This window comes from Triplophysa rosa, linkage group LG25 (genome assembly GCF_024868665.1).
Source record: "Triplophysa rosa linkage group LG25, Trosa_1v2, whole genome shotgun sequence".
Classification (NCBI taxonomy): domain Eukaryota; kingdom Metazoa; phylum Chordata; class Actinopteri; order Cypriniformes; family Nemacheilidae; genus Triplophysa; species Triplophysa rosa.
This window is the reverse complement of record NC_079914.1, coordinates 18,033,400-18,051,375: the sequence shown is the minus strand read 5'-3', so window position 1 is coordinate 18,051,375 and position 17,976 is coordinate 18,033,400. Positions and strand designations below refer to the sequence as shown.

Below are 17,976 nucleotides of genomic sequence, written 5' to 3'. Positions count from 1 at the left end.
CCAGTTATAGTTTTCTTAATTACTCAGTCAATCTTCAAGATGTCAATATTGTAAAATTTTATCAAATGATTCATGAGACAATAAGTGGGTCAATGTCATTGATAGTTTTTTTTCCTATTGAAATTGCAAAATTACCAGATGAAGCATTTTTTAAACCTGGAATTAATTTTGCTCACTATGAACCATGGTACAGACAAGTCAGAGCATACAAAAAATATTACTTATCAAATGAAGTAGAAAAATTCATTATTGAGCAAGATGTATTAAACAATAACTGGATACAACTTTTTGACCAAACTCTTGCTGACATCAAAATCCTAGACGTGGAGATTAATTCAAAAGAGCTAACATTAGAGGAAGCGTTAAATATTTTACAATCACCAGATGAAAATCATCGTAAGGAGATTGCTATAAAAATCAGTCAAGAATTTAACAAACATCAGAGATTATTCACTGCAGTATACAATTCAATAGTAAAAAACAAGGAAATTATTGACAGATGGCGCAAACTTCCCTCACCTCAATGCAATAGACACATTGCAAATGAAATTGAACCAGAAATGGCAAATATGCTTTCTGAAGCAGTAAAGGAAAACTATTCAGAGTTATCACACAAGTACTATAAGTTAAAAGCCAAAATTTTAGGAGTAAAGAGACTTAATTTCTGGGACAGAAATGCACCACTTCCACAGGACAAAAATGAAAAAATATCTTATTCTAAGGCGCAAAAAATAGTACTAGATTCATATAATCAGTTCTCACCATTTATGGGAAATATAGCTGAATTATTTTTCAAAAACAAATGGATAGATTCAGAAATCTATTCAGGAAAAATGGGAGGGGGATTTGCTCACCCAACAGTTTCAGATGTTCATCCATACATAATGGTAAACTATCAGGGATCAAAAAGAGATGTCATGACTCTTGCCCATGAAATAGGACATGGGATTCATCAATATTTATCAGCGGGACAAGGTGAGCTAGTTTCCAACTCGCAATTAGTTTTATCAGAAACTGCCTCTATATTTGGTGAGATGTTAACTTTTGAGAACTTATTATCAAATTCAGACGAAGAAACAAAAGTAATTTTACTTGCTTCCAAAATTGAAGACAAAATTAACACCATTGTCAGACAGATTGCATTTTATGATTTTGAGTGCCAAGTTCATCAAAAAAGCCAGATACAGAAATTATCATTTGATGATATATGCAACATCTGGATTCAATGTCAATCAGAAAGCCTAGGGGATGGAATCAAGTTATCAGATCATTACAGAAATTACTGGTGTTATGTTTCACATTTTATTCATTCACCATTTTATGTTTATTCTTATGCATTCAGTGATTGTATAGTCAACAGCATTTATAACATATACAAAAATTCCAATAACAAAGAACAATTTGTAAACACTTACACTGAGATATTAAGCAATGGATGCAGACTCAAACCGCAGGATGTAGCTCAAAAATTTGGACTAGATCTAAGTACCAAATCTTTTTGGAAGCTAGGAATAGAACCGATTAAACAGATGATTGCAGAATTAGAGCAGAAAATATAATTACAAAGATTTATTAATCTTTTCAATATGCCAACTAAAGGAACCATTTATTGCATCTCCAATAACAGTCCATATCCATTTATATAATCTAATATTTTTACTACCTTCAGCTATATTACCATCTTTATCATTAATAAAACTAATAATTTTATCTGAAACATTAATATCAAAAATTACTTTTGATTTTCCTTTTAGTGTAATATTTTCAATTTTATTTACCTGAGTAGAAATAATTTCTGTATTTTGCAATAAACCTTTTTCTTTATGTTCATCAATCTTAGCAAAAAAATCTTGCAACAGATCACCTGACACATGTTTCATCAAATCCTTTTTATTACCTGAAGCAAAACTAATCAATGTCTTATCATGTAAAACAGAAAAAACATCAATAAATTTACACCAATTAAAATTCCTATCTATAGCAATAATATTTTTATAAACATCTGACCATTCATTATCAGAGATAAAATCCAAATTACAAATAATTTTATTTTCCTTATTAAGGGGCTCATCTTTTTTTTCAGGGAAAACAACAAATACTTTAGATTTTCTTTCTGAATTGAACAACCTAAGTAAGAGAAAAGAAGTAAATATTAATATTATCAGCAAACCATAGTGCATATTAAAACATCACCAAATTAGAGTAAACAATCATTTAATACAACATATTATAACATATTTCTAGTATTTACACCCTATAAATTAGGTTCTATAATAGAATTCATACAAATAAAGTGGAAAAACATTATGAATAATAATTCTAATTTTTTGGTTATTAATCAAGCAATTGTAGATACCAGCCTAGAGATCAAAAGTCCTCTTGAAATTTTTCAAAAGATGTCAACTCCTGAGAACATATCCAAGATTACAATCAAAATTTCTGTTGATAATCCAGAAATCAAAGATATTTCATGTGATCAAGATGGATCCAAAAGCAAAGAGATCAAAATTCGTTATTTTATCACAGGTATTTTTGAGGAAAAGCCATTATTTATAATAGAAGTAGTACATTCAGGATTAGTAAAATGCATAAATGTTACTGAAGAGCAAAAGGAGTATTTTTTCAAGAAGGAGTATATAGTATCAATTACTCCATATTTATACTGTGCAGCAATAGATGTATTAAAATCAGCTGGATTAAATGGAATATTTATTCCTCCTATTGAACTAATAAATTTTGAACAAGCAACAGTTATCAAGCATTATGCCAAGGATATATCTTTTCAGATCAATTGTCCTATAAATGTACTTGCTGAAATCAAACAGGATCATCAAGAAAAGAGAAATGCCAATATCAATTTTAGCATACAATCAAAAGCAAAGCCTATAAATTCAGAACTAAAAACTGACCAAGAATTAGAAATTTTAGAACTAGAAATCAGTAGCAGCATTGTTGCGAATTATCAAAACAAACCTCTTTGTACCTGTGAAATCTTATATTCTATAGTAGTCAAAATCAATGAAATGGAAGAGGAATTAAAGGAGCAATTCCTATCATTTGACTGCCCAAGATTATTTTTCCCATTCATAATAGCTCTTACAAACAAGTCATTCATGGATGCTGGTCTTGGCAAAATAAACATACCACCAATAGATTTTAACAGAATTGTATTACAGCAAAAAGCAAAGGCAAATAAATAAATTTTTTAAAAGAGAACAGATAACTTAATTTACTTATCATAGATAAGATGATAGAATATTTAATGGCTTATCCTTTGTTGCTGTCTTGGATAGGCCTTTAATTATTTAGCAAATTTAAACTGCTTAGCAAGCTTTAATCCCTGACCATCATAATTAGAATTTATTTTATCTCCATAAAGATTATCTGGCCTATTTATCATTTTATGATATAAGAGTCTACCAATAGCCTGACCATGAGAAAAATGAAATGGTATTTCTCTGCACCTAACTTCCAAAACAGCTCTACCTTTTTTCTTACATCCAAAACCTGGGTCGAAAAATCCTGCATAGTGAACCCTAAATTCTCCCATTTCCACATCATAAGGCATCATATAACCTGAGTAATTAACAGGAACATAAATATTTTCTTTTGAGTGCAAAATGTAAAAACTTTCTGGTTGGAGAATAATAGAGTTATTTTCTGGAACAACTTCATCCCAAAAATCTGCAACATCATAATAATTAATTTTATTTAGGTCTATAACAGAATCTGTATTTTTAGCCATATAACCAACAACTTTTCCACTGGATAAATCAACAGAAAATGGAATTCCCATTGAAGATATCAAGTCAACATTTGCACCTTCAATGACATTATGTTCCAATTGACAATTTCTAATTTCAGAAACGCTAGGGTCATTTGGAAAGGCAGACTGAACACGCATCTGGGTCAAACTCAAACCACTTGTAACCAAAACATTAAAACTCAATGGTGAAACTTGCAAGTATAAAGGGCCTTTATATCCATTAGGTATAGCATCAAAATAATGTGTCTTATTACCAATAACGCGGGTAAAAACATCCAAACGACCTGTAGTACTTTTAGGATTAAATATTGCATAATGATCACTAGAAAAATCTATACTTTCAGCCAATGGAATTAAATAGGTATTTCCTTTTTCCAAAACTTGGCCGCAATCCAAACTCAATTTTTCAATAACAAACTGCTGAAGTAGATCATCTACATCTTGATCAAAAGACAGAAAGCTACTTTTAATTCTGTAACAAACATGTCCTAATCTCAAATCAAGACTTGCTGGCTGAATCTGAGAATTTAATATTGGGGGGTCACTTTTTATTTCATAGCAATCAATCAATTCTGTTATATCATAATCTGCCAAAATATTACCACACATCTGTACATCCAAAAAATAAGTAACAACAAATCCATTATTGATATATTTTAATCAAATATCAATTACATTAATTATTTAAAAAACATTCAATAAATGGTATACATTAATTATATGTAATATTTATTATATTAGAGAGATTTGAACATGAAATTTAAATTCCCTAGCGCTATTACTGTTCTTTTTACAATTACCATTATAGTTGCTGGACTTACATGGATAGTACCAACAGGAAAATATGCGCTACAGGTTGAAACCACAGTAAATGGCAAAACTGTTACTGAAGTCATTCAACCAGAAAACATTGTTGCAGAGACAACTGGAAAGACATTAACTGGCACATACAAGCCTTTACCTAGCAACAGACAAGGTATTTCAGAAGTATTTGCTGCGCCAATAAAAGGATTTTACCAAGCACAAGAAGTAATTGTATTTGTACTCATACTTGGAGGATTCATCAATATTGCGATGTCTACCAATTCAATTAATGCTGGTATCATTTCTTTAATGAACAGATTAAAAGGAAGGGAAAAACTTGCTATTCCTATTTTAATGACATTATTTGCAGCAGGTGGAACTTCATATGGAATGGGAGAAGAGGCAATTGCTTTATATCCAGTAATAATACCAATAATGTTAGCTGTAGGATATGATACAATTACTGCTGCTGCTGTAATTGCGCTAGGAGCTGGTATTGGGACGCTTGGTTCAACAGTCAATCCATTTGCGACATCAATTGCATCTGAAGCAGCCGGGATATCAATAGGTAATGGATTAGGGATTAGATCATTAATTCTTATTAGTGGACTAATAATTTGTATTGCCTATGTAATGATTTATGCAGCCAAGGTAAAAGCAAATCCAAAAGAATCTCTAGTTTTTGACACAGCCGAGGAAGACAGGAAATTCTTTCTTAAAAACATAAATACCAAGGAAAATAATATAAAGATTACTAGTGAGCAAAAATGGATATTAGGGGTATTTATTTTCTCATTCCTATTTATGATCTATTCACTAATACCATTTAGTGAAATTGGAATAACTGCATTACCAGAGCTTGGTTGGTATTTCACAGAGTTATCTGCATTCTTCCTTGGGATGTCGATCATTATGGGATTAATAGGCAAATTATCAGAGGAAGAGTTCACTGATTCATTTATTGCTGGTGTAAAGGATATTGTCAGTGTTGCGGTAGTAATTGGAGTTGCTCGTGGAATCAAAGTAATTATGACAGATGGAATAATTGCAGACACAATGTTATTTTGGGCAGAGCAAGGAATTGCTGGACTTTCTTCAACTTTTTTCATAGTTGGAGCTTACCTTGCGCACATAGTTCTTTCAATATTTATTCCTTCTTCATCGGCATTAGCTGCATTTTCAATTCCGATAATTGCACCTATGGCTGACATAGTTGGAGTTGGAAGAGATGTTGTAGTAACTGCATTCCAATCTGCAAATGGTTTAGTAAATTTATTTTCACCAACATCATTTATTTTAATGTGTGCATTGCAAATATCAAGAATTTCTCTAAACAAATGGATAAAATTTGTTTTACCGCTAATTGGAATTCTATTCTTGCACAACATTATACTTATAATATTAGGCAGTTAAAGAAATAGAACAAATAAGCCAGTTAAATAACAAGACCCTTGTAAGATATCATTCTTATGAGGGTTTCTTTTTACAAATAAACCAACAAATAGATATAACTACATCCTATTTACGATATTAGACATAGTAGAAAATATTTTAACAAATGTATTACTAATCATTGAATGAAATGAGTTCATATCACCAACAATTTTATTCACTTTTAACAAAACATCAGGGGAATTAAATTTACTATAACTAGCTTTACCTAAAGTGTTTATTCTATCTTTATAAATTTCTTGCAATTTATTTTTTGTATCATTAACTTTTCTAACCCAACTCACATACAATGAATTAACAATATCTGATTTCTCAACATAATCTGTATGCTCAGATGAAATTTTAGATGCATAAGAATCTAAGGTGTAACTATGAGTACCTGGTTCATCAGGTTTAGTAACACTACCATCTTCACCAAAAAGTTCTGATATTTTCTTTAAAAAAACACCATCAGATTTCTTCATTTCATCAAGAGCTAAACCTGATCTTAAAAAACCATATATGTATGATAAATTCTTTAAGGATTTATCATCTATATGATCATTTTGTTTTTTTATCTTAGTTAAAAAAGCTTTAATTTTATCAAATCCAGATTTTGGAATCACATTTTCAACATTATCATTATCTAAAAGATTTTCGACTGAATTGTACAATTCATTATACCTAAATGTATTATCTCTTGGAGAAGTTTCATTAATAATATCTGTCAAATTTTTTTCAGGACTATCACCGAATATTTTATCAAGTAATGTTTTCTCAAAATTCATGACAACACCCACTAAAATTAGCAATTCTATCAATGTTAATTATTATTAGTAAAATAATAGTTAAAAAATAAGGGTTGCTAAGATCTAGCAACCCACAATATAATTCAGACACAAAAGCAAAAAACTATTAGTTCTTATTATTCAAGTTTTCTTCTAACTTTTTCTTAGTTCTATCCAAAGCTGATCCCAGAATATCACCAAGTTGATTACCAGAATTTGTTGAACCATATTCTTCAATAATTCTTTTCTTTTCATCAATTTCAAGAACTCTTATTGATAAATTTACTCTACAGTTAATATTATCAACATTTACAACTAAAGCATCTATTCTATCACCAACAGCAAACCTTTCTGGATTACGTTCAGATCTAATGCTAGACAGCTGATTTACTGGAATAAAACCTCTAATATTATTATCACTAATAGAGACTTCAATACCATTTGGTACAACATTATTTACAACACATGTTACAACCTGGCCTTTCTCCAAATTCTTAGCCATTTCAAATGGATCATCAATCAGATGCTTAATGCTCAATATTAATTTACCTTTTGCAGAATTTACATCAATTACTTTAAGATCAATAACATCACCAACATTATAATTCTTAATTGCAAAACCACCAGAATGATTCCAACTAATATTACTCAAGCCAACTATTCCTTCAAGATCATCACCTTCAAGTTTAACAGTTATACCACGAACAGGATCAATACCAATAATTTCACCTTTTTTAATCATTCCAGCTTCATATTTCTTTGAGATATCACCCCAAGGATTTTCTGTTAGTTGTTTCAAGCTAAGAGCAATTCTTCTTTTTTCTACATTGCAATCTAAAACAACTGCCCGAATCTTTTCACCCTTCTTAAAGAAATCAACAGAAGGAATATCATTTTTAGTCCAGCTAATTTCAGAAACATGAATAAGACCTTCAATACCCTTTTCAATTTCAACAAATGCTCCATAATCACTAACATTTGTGATTATACCCTCAATTGTAGTACCAGCTTTGCATCTTTCACTAATCTTCTTCCATGGATTATCAGCAAGCTGTTTAAGTCCTAAATTAACTCTCTTTTTATCATGATCAACTTTTATAACCATCAAGTCTACTTTATCACCAACATTAAGAATTTCTTGCGGATGATTAATTCTAGTCCAGGACATATCAATCAAATGCAATAAACCATCAATACTACCAAGATTAATAAAGGCACCATAGTTTGTAATATTCTTAACAATTCCAACAACAACATCACCTTCTTGGATACTATCAATTGCTTGTTTAGCAAGTTCTTCAAATCCTTTATCTTGGAATTTACGTGACAAGACAATATCTCCTCTAGGCAAATCCAATTTAATTATCTGACATTCTTGTACAGTACCAATTAAGGATGAAACATTACCAATAAGCCTAGAGTCTATCTGACTACCTGGCAAAAATGCACTAATTCCATTAATATCAACACTCAAACCACCCTTAACTTGTTTAATAATAGTACCTTCAACTAAAGCACCATCTTTAAAATCTTTTTCAAGTTTGTGCCACATTTCTTCTCTCTTAGCACGGATGTGACTTAAAATACAGTCATGACTAGCATTATCTATGTAGACTACATAAACATTTGTTGCTTGACCAACCTGAATATCCTCGTTTTCATATTCTTTAGAGGAAATAATGCCTTCAGCCTTAAGACCAATATCTACCACTACAAAGTCCTTACTTATGGACTTAATAATACCTTCTACAACTTTCCCTTCAACATCAAGAGATTCACTTTGATCAAGCAGATCATCAAAACTAGCATTAATATCAATAGACATAAAAATTTCTCACTTGGTTAATAAACATGCAAATCTATTTTGGATTCAAATAAAATCAGTTAAACAAATCACAGAATCAGTATCATATAACTATAGACCTAAATCAATAACTACTTTTTATAGTTTTTATGGGACAAAATATATTTAATAATATGATCACAAGTTTCTTCAAATGTCATATCTGAATTATCAACAATATAAGCATCTTTTGCTGGTCTAACTGGATCAATATCTCGATTTGAATCTTCTTTATCTCTTGCTAACAAATTCTCTGCCACTTTCTCACCCAAAACATTTATATTAGAATCCTTACCTAAATTAAGTGAGGACAATTCTAAATACCTTCTTCTAGCTCTAACTTCAGGGCTTGCTGTCAAAAAAATCTTAATATTTGCATCAGGAAAAACTACAGTTCCGCAGTCCCTTCCTTCCAAAATAAACCAATCATTGGAGCAATTTTCAACATACTTTCTCTGATAATTTTTAACAAACTCACGAATTTTACTATTCTTTGCCAACTCAGAAGCCTTATTAGAAATCTCATCTGAATTTAAACCATTTATACATAAATCTGATTCACTTATTAATATATTATTTTCACCTTTTATATTATAATAGATATATTTATAAGCAATCACTCTAAATAACAAACCACTACTTAAGAATCCAGTATTTAAATACTCAGATATATGCTTAGAAATGGAAGTTTTTCCAGAACCAGAAAGGCCATCTATGGTAATTAAATTTCTCTTTATTGTATTATTTACAGAATTTATTATCATTTTAATATACTAATAAACATTTTATTAACAGTTGATATACAGATTAAAATAAATATTACTTAAAAGGAATTTTAATTCAATGCTGTTATAAATATTACCATAGGATAAGAGAGAACTAATGTTAAGAATTAAACATCTATGCCATTCATGTCAAACAAAGTTCTACAACTCAAGTAACAGTGAAATAACTTGTCCTGCTTGTGGTGTTGCTATTTCAGAAATAATAAGCACAAATATCAAGGAAAAAGATAAAGCTCTTAGTGAAGAAGAAATTTATTTTGATGAAGAAAATGGTGATTTTTTAGACAACAATGATAAAGAAGAAGATTTAGATGAGTTATATATCTTAAACAAAGATTACAATTATTAATTAACAAATTTATAATAGAGCTTCATACTAACAAAAAGACATTATTTCTCAAGAAAGATATTATGAAATATAATATTGACCAAAGGGAATTTTTATGCACATTCGTATAATGTGGAGGGGGCTATAGCTTAATGGTAAAGCACTTGGATGGCATTCAAGTAACCTCAGTTCGATTCTGTGTAGCTCCACCATTAAAAATTTATTACCATGAAAACAATCAAAGTTGCTACTGCTATACCAACAGACAAATTATATTCCTATTCCATAGATAGTGATTTTAAAATTGGAGACTATGTAATAGTCAAGATCAGAAACAAACCAGTAGTTGGAGTAATTTGGTCTATTGAAAAAAAACCTTTGCACAAAAAGTTTAAAAATGTAGAGCATCATTTTCCAGAGTATAATTGTAAAGAAAAAATAGAGTTTATTAATTGGTTTTCTAGATACAATCTGATCCCAACTGGAAGTGTAATAAGGATGATCAGCCCGAGTTTAAAACTTTTATTAACTAAATCAAAAAGCAAATTTAACTTAGATGATCAATATCATTCAAATCTAAAAGTATTATCATTGGAGCAAAAAAAAGTTTTAGACAGTATTTCATTAGAAAATTATTCACCAACAATCCTACAAGGGGTAACAGGGTCAGGAAAAACAGAGGTTTACCTACATGCTGTGGATAAAATAATCAAACGAGAAAAACAAGTTTTAATAATGTTACCTGAAATTGCATTAACCAATAATATGCTAATCAGATTTGAGGAAAAATTCACTACTACAATTGCTGTATGGTGTTCAAAAACATCACCGAGCAAAAAAGCCCAATTTTGGAAAAAAATTATCAAAGATGAAATAAAACTAATAATTGGAACACGTTCATCATTATTAATACCATTTCCAAATTTAGGACTAATTGTAATTGATGAAGAGCATGATTCTTCATATAAACAAGAGGAAAAGCTTTGTTATAATGCCCGAGATATGGCGGTAATAAAATCTTACCTAGAAAAAATTCCTATCATTTTATCTTCTGCGACGCCATCTTTAGAAACTCTAAACAATTTTTTCAACAACAAATATCAAAGGGCAATATTACCCAAAAGGTTTGGAACTGCCAAAATGCCAGAGGTCAATATCATTGACATGAGACAACAGGAGGTAGAACCCAAAACCTGGATATCACCAAAACTAAGACAAGAAATTTCAGACAACCTAAGAAATAATGAGCAAACATTAATTTTTCTCAACAGACGAGGATATGCTCCGCTAACTTTATGTGAGAGATGCAATTATAGAGAAATGTGTATCAATTGCAGTACATTCATGACACAGCATTTAAAAAACAATACTAAAATTTTACTATGCCATCAATGCAATTTTCTAAAAGAGCTGGAAAACTTTTGTTTCAAATGCAACAATATTAACACGCTAATACCATGTGGAGCTGGCATTCAAAGGATAGAAGAGGAGATCAAATCATTTTTATCTTCTAAAACAAGGATTGCAACTTTATCAAGTGACAATCAAAATGACAACAATTTAGATGAAATAATAGATGAAATAAGCAAGGGGAAAGTAGATGTAATAATTGCGACTCAGATACTTTCTAAGGGTTATCATTTTCCAAACCTAACTCTAGTTGGAATAATAGACATTGATACAACAATACAAAACATAGATCTTAAATCATGTGAAAATGCGTATAATCTTATCTACCAAGTCATTGGGCGTGTTGGACGAGAAGCAAAACCAGGAAGGGTATTTATTCAAACAAACAATCCAGAGCAAAAATTCATCAAAGATGTATTAGATGGAGATATTAACAATTTTGGCAGACAGGAACTAGAAATCAGAAAAAATACTGGAATGCCACCATTTTCATATTGTGGAGTTATATCTTTACTATCGCAAAACCTACAAATCCTTAATGAGCAATGTTATAAATTTTCAAAAGGCATGCCAGACAGGACAAATTCACTAAAGGTAATGGGGCCAATGGTTCCATATATTGAAAAAGTAAGATCTTATTATCAAAAAAAATTCCTAATAAAATCAACCAAAAAATTTGAAATACAACAATATGTTTCTTTATGGACAAAAAACACAAAAATACCCAAGAAAGTTAAGCTACAAATAGATATGTCACCATTATCATTAACATAAAAAATTATAAACTTTCTTGTTCCAGAGAGACAATTTTATCAGACAATTAATCTCAACTATCAATACAATAGTGATGGAAATAATCTTAATCAACAAAAACCAATCTATTTTCATTTAATACTTGCAATCTAGTTCTTGTATTATGAACTACATTCTCTAAATATACTCTAGAAGCCATATTATCTAAACAAGCTTCATTAAGACTATACCTATTTTGATTACCAATGCAATTATAAGATATACATTCATTACTATAAGATTTGCAGCAACTATTCTGCTTAATATCAAGAGCTATAAAATTTTCCCAAACATCTCTTGTTAGGAGACGAGATTTAAATTGACCATTTTTCAATCTTATAGATGATAAAATTGAATTTTTGATAATACACAAACTATAAATAAAATCATCAGCAGAAATAACATTTAATTTATCAAGATTAGCTTTAATATAAGCCGTACTAATATCATAGAAATCATGATCAAACATAACACTTTCACTAAAATCATAATAACTGCAAAAATCATTACGAGTTTTTTCAGATAGATCTAAAATAGATTCAATATAACTAGATTTAATATCTTTTAAGAAATTTGAACTTCCAATGCGAAATTTCTTATCAAAACAAAATCTTATTTTATCCATTAAACAACGAATAATTCCTCCAGATCTAACATAAGTAACTGAACATTTTTCTGGGTCAAAAATAGTTTTCTTTTTAACATTAGATTTCATATTAATACTTACTGTGCTGTTATTCATAAAAGAACTAGGGCTAACAAATAAGGAGTTATTTTTAAGAGAAGTAATCATAAAATCTTAATCAATCAATATAATCAAAAAATAAAGTAAAACATAATTTAGAGCATTTTTACTATTAATATTTAAATTATTAGCAAGAAATAAATAAAATATTATTAAAATAAAAAAATCAAAAAAATTTAAGTAATAAAATTATTTTACAAAAAATAAAGCAAGAAGATATTGTATTGTATGAAATATTACCTATATAAAATATTGGATAATTTAAACGATCTTTGAGAATCAGATGGAACAAGCGCACAGTACAACAATTTTATGTATAAAGTCTAAAGACAAAACTATTATGATTGGTGATGGACAAGTATCATTAGGGCATACAGTTTTAAAGTCGAATGCTCACAAAGTAAAATATCTAGACAAGAACAAAACAATAATTGCGGGGTTTGCTGGAGCGAGTGCTGATGCTTTTGCATTATTTGAGAGATTAGAAGTAAAATTAGAGATGTATTCTGGACAGCTTAAGCGAGCATGTATTGAATTAGCGAAGGACTGGAGAACTGACAAGTATCTAAGAAAATTAGAAGCCATGATGATTGTAGCGAACAAAGAAAGCATTTTATTAATGTCTGGAAATGGAGAGGTAATCGAGCCTGATGACAATATAATTGCAATTGGATCAGGTGGAAATTATGCTTTAGCTGCTGCAAAAGCATTAACTCAAGGGAAGTCTTCTTTAACAGATGAGGAAATAGTGAAATTATCAATGAAAATTGCAGCAGATGTTTGTATATACACAAATCACAATTTTGTTATAGAAACCATCAACCATTAATTAAAAGGAAAACATGAAAGAATTCACTCCTCAAGAATTAGTAAATGAGCTTAATAAACATATTGTTGGACAAGACAAAGCGAAGAAAACTGTTAGTATTGCGATTCGTAATAGATGGAGGCGTCAGCAGTTACCTGAAAAAATTGCCGAGGAGATTACTCCAAAAAATATTTTAATGATTGGTCCTACAGGTTGTGGTAAAACAGAAATTTCCAGAAGGTTAGCAAAAATCATTAAAGCTCCATTTATCAAGGTAGAAGCGACCAAATTTACTGAGGTAGGTTATGTTGGACGTGATGTAGAGCAAATAATACGTGATTTAGTACAAATAAGCATTAATATGCAAACGGAAATTTCTAAGAAATCTGTATCAGGAAATGCCGAGGAGATTGCAGAAAAAAAGATATTACATTCATATCTAAAGGATGATTTTTCAAACAGGGAGAAGTATTTAAATGCGCAAAAGTCTCTTTATAACAATCTAATAGACAATGTAGAAATTGAGATAGAGGTTGAAGACAAAGATGCAAACAAGATGCCATTTTTTGATCTTCCTGACAACATTCCTGGTGCTCAAATAGGGATGATGAATCTTAGTGAGATATTCAAATCTTCAGGTGGACCAAAAAATTTCAAGGTAAAAAAATTAAAAATCAAAGATGCGAGAAAGATTATTATTGAGGAAGAAAGTGAGAAGTTAATCAACCGAGATGTAATCATCAAAAGAGCAATTGAGATTGTTGAGAACCAAGGGATTGTTTTCATTGATGAGATAGACAAAATTACTTCTAATCCAGAGGGCAGACGAGGGGGTGAAGTTTCCCGAGAGGGAGTACAGAGGGATCTTTTACCTATCATTGAGGGGACAATAGTAAACACAAAATATGGAAATGTAAAAACCAATCATATTTTATTCATTACTTCTGGAGCTTTCATGATTTCCAAGCCTTCGGACTTAATTCCTGAGTTACAAGGAAGATTACCAATAAGAGTATCATTAGATCCATTATCAAAAGAAGACTTCCGCAAAATATTAACTGATACTGAAAATAGCTTAATTAAACAATATGAGATGTTACTTTCCACGGAGAATTTATCTTTAAATTTCACAGATGATGCGATAGATTCCATATGCAATTTTGCTGAAAAGATCAACAGTTCTGTTGAAAACATTGGAGCCAGAAGACTTTACACAATTTTAGAAAAAATCCAGGAAGATATCAGTTTCAGTGCGTCTGAAATGAATGGCCAAAAAGTTGTTATTGATGCAAATTATGTAGACAAAAAAGTCTCTGATATAGCTCAAAATGTCGACTTTAGTAGATTTATTTTATAATATTAAGTTTTAAAACATAGTCATTTAGAAAAAAATAATTTATAATTTCTTGATGACTTTAAAACAAAAACCAGATAAATTGCATGTCAAAAGTATTTTCAGCTATACAGCCTACAGGGTTTTTACACATAGGAAACTACCTTGGAGCACTAAAGGAATTTTCCAAGTTACAAGAAAAATACAGTGAATGTTTTTACTGTGTAGCTGACTTACATGCCATAACCATCAACCAGTGTCCAAAAAAATTACAAGAAAGCATATTATTTACTCTTGCATCATATTTAGCGAGTGGAGTAGACCCAGAAAAATCAACTTTATTTATTCAAAGCCATGTACCAGAACATTTAGAGCTAAGCTGGATTTTAACCTGCAATACCCCACTTGGATGGCTAAACCGTATGACACAATTTAAAGACAAGTCATGTGAAGAAAATACTATGACAGGATTACTTATTTATCCTTGTTTAATGGCTGCTGACATTCTAATATATAAATCCAATTTTGTTCCTGTAGGAAATGATCAAACCCAGCATCTTGAAATAACTTGTGACATAGCAAAAAAATTTAATCATGACTTCAATTGCAATTTCTTGACAATACCAGAAAAAATAACCACAAAACATAGCAATAGAATTATGTCTTTGAGGGATGCAAGCAAGAAAATGTCCAAATCGGAAATATCTGAGTATTCACGTATTAATTTAGTAGATTCTGCTGAAGAAATTTCGAACAAAATCAAGAAAGCCAAAACAGATGAATTTACCTTTCCAGAAACAATAGAGAATGCTGAAAATAGACCTGAAATAAACAATTTAATAAACATATATTCATCATTTATTGATCAAGACAAGCAAGATATAATTAATTTCTATGCAGGAAAAAATCTATCTGAATTCAAAAAAGAATTAACAGAGCTTTTAGTAGCAAAAATCTGCCCAATTGGGGGGGAAATCAAGAGTTTAATATCTGACAAATCATACCTTTTAAAGGTAGCAGTAGATGGAAGTAGATATGCAAGGGAAATTGCATCAAAAAATATCAGAGAAATAAAATCAATAATTGGATTAGCAAGCAATTAATTAAAAAATTATTTTGCAAACAACCTATTTTCTTTTTCCAAGAATTCTGTAGCACCAATAATTCCTTCTTGAATATAAGGCTTAAGAAGTCTACGCAATGACATTGAAAAACTAACTCTAAAAGCAGTAAAGTCTATCAATTTAAAGCTATCTTTATGTTTTCTAATTGTAAAACCAACATTTATGTTACCTTCAGTATTTCTAACAATAATCATTTTACCTTTATAAATATCATTTTCTGGCAAAACCAAGCTAACATTTTGTATTACAATATCATCTGCATGACCAATTATTTCTTTCACATAACCATAATATGTAATTGCTATATATGATGAAAAAACTGACAAAAATCTTTCTTTATCTTTATTACTTAATGTATACCACAACTTACCCAAAGATACCTTAGCAGCATATTCTACATCAAAATATTCTTTAAATAAATCTTCTAAAATAGAAAAATTACCATCCTTAATTGATTTAATTAGGGCAACCTGCATAGTAGAAAAAAACTTTTCTGGACTTTTATTTGATATATTATAAGGATTAATTTTTTTAACTAAAACAGATGGTATAACACTATTAACATCTTCATACAACTCTTTTGCACTACCATCTGATTTTAAATCTTTATTAAAAAAAACATAACCTGAAAACAAACCAAAAATAAAACTTACAAAAACAACTAAAAAAATAAAATATTGATTATAAATTTTTCTTATTTTATCCATAACAAACTAATCTACCAAAATTACTTATACCTTTGGAACAAAATAAATAACATCATCTTCTTTATAGGAGTTAAAATCTTTTGAAATAAGACCAAACTCACCTTCAGATACTTTAGATATAATATCTTTAACAAATCTCAAAGATTTAAGATAACCTTTATGCACAATATTATTATCACGAACAACACATATACAATCAGAAACCTTGCCTTCACCTTCCTCAAGAACACATCCAGCAACTTTATACTTCTTAAAATCAAAAACTTTAAGTACTTTACATTTGCCAGTGCTTGTATTAAGAATATTATTCTCATTCATTCCTTCTGACAAATCAGTTAAATCATCTACCAGCTTGTAAATAATTTTATATTTGTTTATCTTTATATTATAGTTATAAGCTTCATCTTTTGCTCTAGCTTGAACATCAACATTAAAACCAACAACCAATGAGTCAGTTGTTTGTGCTAACATCACATCAGATTCATTAACAATACCAATACCAGTAGAAACAAAATTAAATGAAAAATTATCATTAGTTATCTTACCCAAAGCAAACATAATACCTTCTATTGAACCATAAGTATCTGCTTTAATTATAAGATTAATCTTTTTAATTTTATTACTACTTTCTGACAATAAATCATCAAAATCAATAACATCAGAATTAGAAGAATTATTTCTTACATTATTTTTTAAATCATTAAGAACTTTCTGGGCATGAGATTCAGATTGGAAAGCAATAATCTTATCACCAACATTTGGCATTAACTTAATACCAATAATTTGTACTGGCTGAGATGGAATAGCTGACTTAATTCTTTTGCCACTGCTATCAATAATTGACCTAACTTTACCTACCTGATTACCAACAATAAAGGCATCTCCTACCTTCAAAGTACCATTTTGCACAATAACAGTTCCAACAATACCTTGACCTGTAACAATTTTAACCTCAATAATTACTCCACTAGCCAAATCTTTTGCATTAGCTTTAAGATCCATAATTTCAGCCTGCAACAAAACTGCTTCCATTAATTTATCTAAATTTTTTCTCTTTTGTGCAGAAATCTCTACTGAGATCACATCTCCACCCATTTCTTCTACAATAATATTATGCTGCAGAAGATCTTGCTTTACTCTATTAGGATCTGAATCTTCCAAATCACATTTATTAATAGCAACAACTATAGGGACATTTGATGCTTTAGCATGATTAATTGCTTCAATTGTCTGAGGTTTTACAGAGTCATTTGCAGCAACAACCAATATCACTATATCAGTAATTTGAGCTCCCCTGGCACGTATTTGTGAA

General features: G+C 29.9%; 1 protein-coding gene across 1 annotated transcript; it reads left to right on the top strand.

The window, feature by feature from the left end:
- The first annotated feature begins 14,940 nt into the window (after positions 1–14,940).
- Positions 14,941–17,741, top strand: LOC130548573 (tryptophan--tRNA ligase-like). The gene is made up of 2 exons (XM_057325410.1): positions 14,941–15,707; positions 17,729–17,741. The coding sequence occupies exons 1-2, from the start codon at positions 14,941–14,943 to the stop codon at positions 17,739–17,741; spliced, it is 780 nt and encodes a 259-aa protein (XP_057181393.1).
- The last annotated feature ends 235 nt before the right edge of the window (positions 17,742–17,976 follow it).

Excerpts from the sequence above, each read along its gene's own strand:
- LOC130548573 (XM_057325410.1), top strand. The coding sequence starts at position 14,941 with ATGTCAAAAGTATTTTCAGCTATACAGCCTACAGGGTTTTTACACATA.